At 47.0% G+C, this 7,222-nt stretch overlaps 1 protein-coding gene across 1 annotated transcript; it reads right to left on the bottom strand.

The window, feature by feature from the left end:
- Positions 1–315: 315 nt before the first annotated feature.
- On the bottom strand, positions 316–5,040 carry INS (insulin). The gene is made up of 2 exons (XM_026079009.1): positions 4,854–5,040; positions 316–452 (listed from the first exon to the last, which is right to left on the bottom strand). The coding sequence occupies exons 1-2, from the start codon at positions 5,038–5,040 to the stop codon at positions 316–318; spliced, it is 324 nt and encodes a 107-aa protein (XP_025934794.1).
- Positions 5,041–7,222: the final 2,182 nt, after the last annotated feature.

Raw genomic sequence — 7,222 nt, 5'->3', positions numbered from 1 at the left:
GTGCTCTGTGCACCCACTTTAGCACTGTGTAATCCTCCTCCCTAAATCCCAGGCAGTTCATCTGGATGGCAGAAAAATAGTGTTAAACAATGGGTGGCTCCAGGCATATCTGGTACCTTTTAAAACTGACTTACCAGAGCACAGACAACAAACTCCTGATATAAAYGCTAACGCCCCCACCCCAAGAGATGGATGCATTAAATGGCACGATGCTTTGAACAGATTCACAACATTTATTCAATTGCTTTGAAGGTGCAATAGCATAAGTGCATGTTTCTCCCTTTCACCCATGTCTCCCCGCTGCTGGCCTCTCTGCTAGTTGCAATAGTTTTCCAGTTGGTAGAGGGAGCACGTGTTATGGCAGCATTGCTCAACAATTCCTCTCTTCACTTTCTCATATTCCTCCTGCTGGAACGGCAGCTCTTCTGCCTCGCCACGCAGTAGCCCACTCACTGCCAGGAAAAAAAAAAAAGATAAGCTGTGGGACTCCATGCAACATCAGCCCTTGCTATCGAGCTCTGCAGAGACCCCCCTTTAGACACCGTAACTGGCCAGAGCAGGCTGGAAAATGGGAGGACCACTGCAAAGATTTCCCCATGCTGATGCTGTTTGTAGCACCTTCGGGCTCTGTGTTTCCGCTCCAGAAAGAATCTGAAGGTGCATGAAAGAAGCCAAGCTGTGCAGATATTGGCAGCACGAGGGACAAAGGGACGCGGAGGTTTTATTGAAGCAGCCATGTGGAGAAGAAGAGAAACCCTGTACCCTCCCTGGGGTGAGCAGCTAGTAAATAAGATGATAAAATGGGCTTGTCTGCTCCACAGGGATGAGTTGCTTGGAAGTGCAGCACCCCTTGGGCAGTGAGCCGGAGCAAACAGCGATGACATCCGTGGGACTGCAAGGAAGGGTTTGTCCCAGGGCTGGATGCATTTCCCAGCTGGTCCTGAACAGCCTGCTCATGCTTGCTGCCTGGAGGTAGCCTAGAGCTGATTGCAGAAGCGTTTGTGTGTGTCCGTGCTCACAGCTGGGGACAAGTTTTAAAAGGAATGCTAAATTGGGGTATTTGGACACACACAAACCTCAACAAAATGTGTCATTTGCTGATGGGAGCTTGAAAACTTGTCAAGAAAACCGTTCAGGTTTTAGCCGCCTGCTGAAAACACAGAAAATAAAGCAGTGATTTTCCTACAGGAAGAAAAGAACCCCTGACAACCACAGTTGTTTCAGGACTTGGGAGGGTTGTATGGCTAAATCAGGAGGTCTTCAGTGACTTCAGTACAAAAAGAAAGTGCATGGAAAGCGAGGATAAGATGAGGTTTCTAGGGCAGTATAAAAGTATAGCACAAGATGCAAAATCCCAAAGTCCCCAAAGCATAATGTAATGAGCAAGACCCAAGAGTGACAAGAAATCATTGTGTTAGTGCGCTGGGAGGAAAACTTAGAAAAGATTTATTCCAACATTTCATGGAAGAGGATATATCTAGTGGATATTTCGTGATTTACTCATCTTCATCCTTCAGGTCAGCTGGGAGATGGTAAGTACAACCAGCTCATGTGACAGAGATGTATTGGCTCAGGCTAAAATATTGGGAAAAGAGCTAGAAAGTTCTTAGATCTTTCAAGTTGGTTGGCCCTAATGAAATTGTCCCTACAATATTTAGAGAACTGGGTAAAAAAGCTCTCAATCCATGTGTGATGGTCTTCAGAAACATCAAAAACAAATCAAATAGTCCAGCTGACCTTTCAGAAAAAATCACAGAAAATCAGCTACTTATCTTTTATGACATTATCTTGCTTCACCTTCCTAAGACCTCTGAGACTGTTTCACAGGACAGTTGCATACATATACAGATGTGTATATGCATATATGGATACAAATGAAACCGCTATTTGGTGAGAGGAGGATGGGTGGGACAGCTGTATTGTAGTTAGAGTAGGTGATATAATGGATCATCTTTGAGCTAGAGGGTTAAAATGAGTGGGACTTGGCAGGGGTCTCTTCTGCTCCRGGTGCTATTCAAAATCTCCATTAGTAACTCAGAAGATGGAGGAGAGAGTGTGCTTGCTGAATTCATAGAGGACATGAAGCTGASAGGAACTGCGAGTACCCATCTCCCAGGGGAGACATCATCCTTGCGTTACAGCTTGAGCGCTGCAGGTCCTGGCTGTGTCTAGATATGAATGGGAAACACAGTGTTCAAAGGCAGCTGTCCAAAATGCCTCATCCCACCTACCTTCGCATTCAGATACGAAGTGCTGGAACCTGGGGCAGGGATTCGGCACAGAGGGGGTTGCAGGCAACGTTTCTGTCTGAATCCTGCCTCCCCCGCTTTTGCAGGGAGCAATGAAGTAAAAGGGTAAAAGACTTCAGTTTGCCACAGAGCATTTTCAGTTACCATAAGCAATATTTTGAGCCTGAGACCTTACACAGCTTGCTATTATGCTTCATGAAATAAACACGGGTTCTGTCACTCTATGTCTTCTGACTTCCCTGTTCCTCTAAGTGTTTGGTAAAAGCAGCTTTTACGAAAGATAGCTGGGTGGGGGACATGGCTGTTGGTGGCAGATGGATGCAGCTGGTGGAGAGCTCCTCTGCCTCCAGGGAGAGGATGCGGTGGCACAGGAATCAGTCTGAGGATTATCCAGTCATAAGAAAGGTTGTGGTCCCTGTGCAATGCTCTTGCCCTCTGGCTCCCTCCTCTGATGTCCCTGCACCTACACCACCCGATGGTCACCAAGTCATGGAAATGCAGCATTTCCAATAGGTCCCTGTATGGCATAATGCCCCAAACACCATTCCTAAGTGACAGCTCAGGAAGGGGATAAGTGTCAGATACAGAGCACTGAAGTTGTGTTTTTTACTGTTATGTTTCTTTTCTGCAAATCTGTTTCCAATTTTGAAATTTAACTGTTGATAGAAGACATTTGCTCGCTGCCTGCAGCTCCTCTGGAGTTCAGACTCGATCACAAGCAAAACTGAGAAGCACAGGAAATGCTGTTTCCCAGAAACAAAAAGTTCAGATAAAGCATTTAGGACAAGTTCAGGAATCTCCAGAGCTGTTTGGAAGCTGGTAGCTTCCAGAGTGGGATTAGACAGAAACGCCTGCCTTGGTGGCCCACAGTCTAGTCCATCTGGGGACAGGGTAGGTGACAGAGAGCAGAGTATCTCTGTACTGCCAAAATTGCATTTTCCTTGCTACCAATTTACAAAACAACTGCTCCACTAAAAAAAAAAAAAAAAAAAGGCAAAATAAACAAACAAACCCATCTCATTTATTATGGTTTTGCAGAATGTCAGCTTTTTGCTTTCTTAATCTGCTATACACCATAAGGTTAAGATGGACACTGGCTCCATCACAACATACTCTAGCTAATCCATTTATCACCGTGAAATAAGAGACAATATAAAGCAGTGGGGGGCTGCAAGCCTGCTGAAGGGCAAGATCAGAACTCAGTATTACCTTGGAAAACTATAGAAACACTCTGAAAAGACAGGATGCCATTCAGTAAGACTCGGGTAAGATGCTAGATGTAGGCAGGAAGACTCCATTGCGCACACAGGACAAGGGATGGACAGTCCTTCAAGGACCACTGGTACATCGGAAGGCAGAGCCAAAGGACCCCAGGGGAACAACGATCACCGCCAGTCAGCAGTGCAGTGCTGCTTTGAAAAAGGCAAACCACATGCATAGGCAGGAAAACTGGGTGAAAAACATGACTTCATTCTTCCAGTTTCTTCTTCGCTCTACTTGTTGGTGATAATGCCTCAGCTGGAATCCTGTGCACTTCTCCAGGCATCACAGTTCAAAAAAGATGTGGAGCAAATTGAGAATGATTTGCATGGACAGAGATCTAGAAGACATGACCTAAGAAGGCAGACTGGGGAAGTTGAGGGGATTTAGCTGAGAGCGCATTGAAGTTAGACATGGTAACAGTCTTTTTTTAAAAGTATGAACAGCATTTTGAAAAGTAGCCATAAAGAGGAAAGCAGTAGACTCTTCCCCATGTTCACTATGGAGAAGGCAAGGAATAATTTACAGCAAGGGAGATTCAGGTTAGATGTTAGGAAGAAATATTTCAAGAGGAAGGTCAGCTGAGCATGGGAACAGACAGTTTCAGAAAGCAGGAGGATCTCCCTCACCGGAGGTTTTAAAGAGCATGCTAGACAAGCATGGGTCAGGAATGATACAGGGATAACTGATCCTGCCCTGGGGCAAAAGGAGGGCTTCTTGAGTTCTTTCCACCTTTACTTTCTATGGTCACTTCCAGGCCCATGTAATGGCCACACAAGGCTGAGATGGGCGCTGTTTTTAGCTTCTGATTTCCAAGAGACAGGCAGACAAGCTTAAGCTTTCATTGACRATTCCTTCTGCCTCATAAATCCTCTTTCTCTGCCTTCCCTCCCACCTGCCTTTTTAACCTGAAGAGCTTTTCATTGGCAATATGATGCTTTTGGTATTTTAAAGGTATTCTTGCCATTCACCATTGAGGACATTACTGCTGTCACTGTCCAAGATAGGCCATGGCCTTTTACACCACATAGTATACAACTGCGGTCACAGTTGGTGGCTGGACTCCTGGTTGCCACCAGAGAAAAGGAGCACATTACTGTAATTAACCCGTACCCCTATGCTGCACACATTCCTCCCCTCTGTGCAGAAGGGCACCTCTAGCATATCTGGGACTCCTCTTTTGTCACAGACCACTCTGAAGGGAGAAGCAGCTTGTTACGACCAAGCAATATCTTCACCAAGTGTCTACACAGAGCGTGTGAGTTCCTGCTTGAAGAGAACTTGTTCAAACAGCAAAAGAGCTGGCAAGGCACCTTGCCAGGCTGCTGGGGAGTCCTCACTTACCTAGAGGCTGTTCAATGTCCCGCCGGGCTTTGGGGGAGTAGAAGAAACCCCGCTCTCCACACACCAGGTAGAGAGCCTCCACCAAGTGGGAGCCACAGAGGTGCTGGTTGGCAGCTGCGTGGCTGGTCCCAGGGCCAGAGAGAGCGAGAAGGGCCAGGAGAGGCAGGGATCGGATCCAGAGAGCCATGGTAACTGGGCCAAGACCAGGGGGTAAGAGGGAGAGGAGAGACAGGGAGAGCTGCAAGGGAGAATCAAGTTGTCATCAGGCATCTTATACCCTTCAGCTCCTTTGGCACAAACCTGAGACCAAAGAAGCAGATGGACTCTCTGAAGATCCTCTGGCTAGAGAGGGAAGGACAGCTTTACGCATCAGGCTTTGCAAGTCACAGAAAATGACTAATAATTGTAGCCAACAGTCCATATCCACCCAAATGCTCCTGTCAGTCCTGCCCTCCCTGCTCACTTCCTCCAAAGAGCCAAACTGGGCCCCAGTTGCCTACATATGGGGTAACCAGCAGCAGCAGCTGCCCTGCATCCCACCCCTCGCTCAGAGCTCTGGGGCGGCGCTGTCAGGGGGAGACTCTGTGAAATTTGCAGGATTAAAATCCAGGTGCCTTTTGCAGTCAGGATCTGTGACTGCATTCGGAGGGCCTCTCTCAGGCTTAGTGTTAGAGACTGCAGCGCAAGCTCAAATCTTGGATGTACCAGCACTGGCAAAAACTGCTCCGCCCCGAGGCTGGACTCCTGAAGGGGAGCCTGTTTGCTGGAAGACTCATTGCGCTGAGCCTTCTGATGTACCTGCCCAGGAGAGCAGAGATCAGCAGATGTCTTCAGGGGAAAAACCCTCTGTGCCAAGTCAGAAGGGGCTGTTCTTTATGAGGGCCCAAAAACAACGCAATGTGCTCAAGGACCTGAGAAGACCTCATTTTCTTGGACTAGCAAGCCAACATTTGTCACTAACAGCTACATCCACTTGAGAAAACAGCATCATAAAACACAGGTAGAAGATAAAAGGAGGTAATTGGACTTACCCGAAGAAGTATCAGCAAGTGATGGAGAGAAGTTTGCTCCTGGAGGTGAAGACTGTTTCCCATCCTCCGTTTCCCATATTTATATGCTTTACATTAGCCCAAATGGCACAAGATCTAATCAGAAGCCCGCCTTCTCAGTGACGCCCTAGCCAAAATTTTTGCTGTTTGAGCACATTAAGTTCTTGCTACATAGTATCAACAGGTCTTTAGGCAAGTTAAGATGGAAGCAACAGTTTGCAGTTTCCATCTCATTTCGTCYGACCTGTTTTTGCTTCCCCACAGCTCTGTCCTGAGCCATCAGCAACCCTTTTAGCAGGAGGTAATGGTGCTATTACAGCTGTAATGATTACACTAATGCTGGCAATAGGTACTGCTGGCATTGAGGTGGCCAACAGCCTGTCTGCCTCAACAGCTGTTTCTGAAGTGCAAAATTAAAGGCAAACATGTTAATATGTTTGATTAATATCACCTCAGCGAGTATGCTGCAATGGGACCAAGTTGTCAGTGAGACCATGCCACTGTCAGGTGTTGCAGGAAAGAAAACACATTATTGCAGTGAAGGCTATCTGAGGCCCCACTCACAGCCCATGCAACGCAGAGCTGGACACATGCACCCAGGGCTTGGGCTGGGGGAGGAAGAACATCTGCATTTTGCAGGAAAAGGTGGATGATGGTTTTAGCCCAGTGCGGGGCCAAAAATATAAATTTTGAAATTTTTCATTAGGGAAAATAAGCCTTCCCCCCCTTCTCCCACTGAAGGCGGGTTCCCTCCTTTATCTGAGAGGTACCCATTCATATTCCTGTTTGGGATTAGAGAGCAATCTCTGCCTTTTACAGCTGAGAGCTCTGGACGCCTTGACTCTTCTGTTTCTGGATGTACTAGAAACTCAGATCTCCAGCAGAGTGAGGACATTTGCTCGTCAAGGCTGCTGTTCTGATGAACATCAGCCCAAAGTTCCCATGATGTGGGGCAGGAAGGGGTCACTCTGCATCTCTAGCAATGGTGGCTAAAAAGATAAAGCAGGTATTACTGGTTTGTCTATCTGAGTTTGCAGAGAGCCTGAAAGAGTTGCTCTGAGATTTGTGATTCTTTATTACTTCAGTGTGTACCAACTCAGATGCCAGCAAAACTTGCTCTGATGCCTTTATTTCACTGCTCATTAAATCACACAGGGAAAGTATCAACTTGCAAAGACCTACGCTGCCATGATCTACATGGCCATTACCCTGAAAGGGGGATCCAAGGGCTGAAACTGCTTTTAACRGGACATGATGGGCCCGAGGGGGAGCCCACCGAGTTTCATGACCCTGACGTTGGTCCCTGTTTTTGAAAGCATG

Source organism: Apteryx rowi, unplaced genomic scaffold (assembly GCF_003343035.1).
Source record: "Apteryx rowi isolate R43461 unplaced genomic scaffold, aptRow1 scaffold_49, whole genome shotgun sequence".
Classification (NCBI taxonomy): Eukaryota; Metazoa; Chordata; class Aves; order Apterygiformes; family Apterygidae; genus Apteryx; species Apteryx rowi.
Note: the sequence above shows the minus strand (reverse complement) of the source record. Positions and strands in the feature narration are given on the sequence as shown.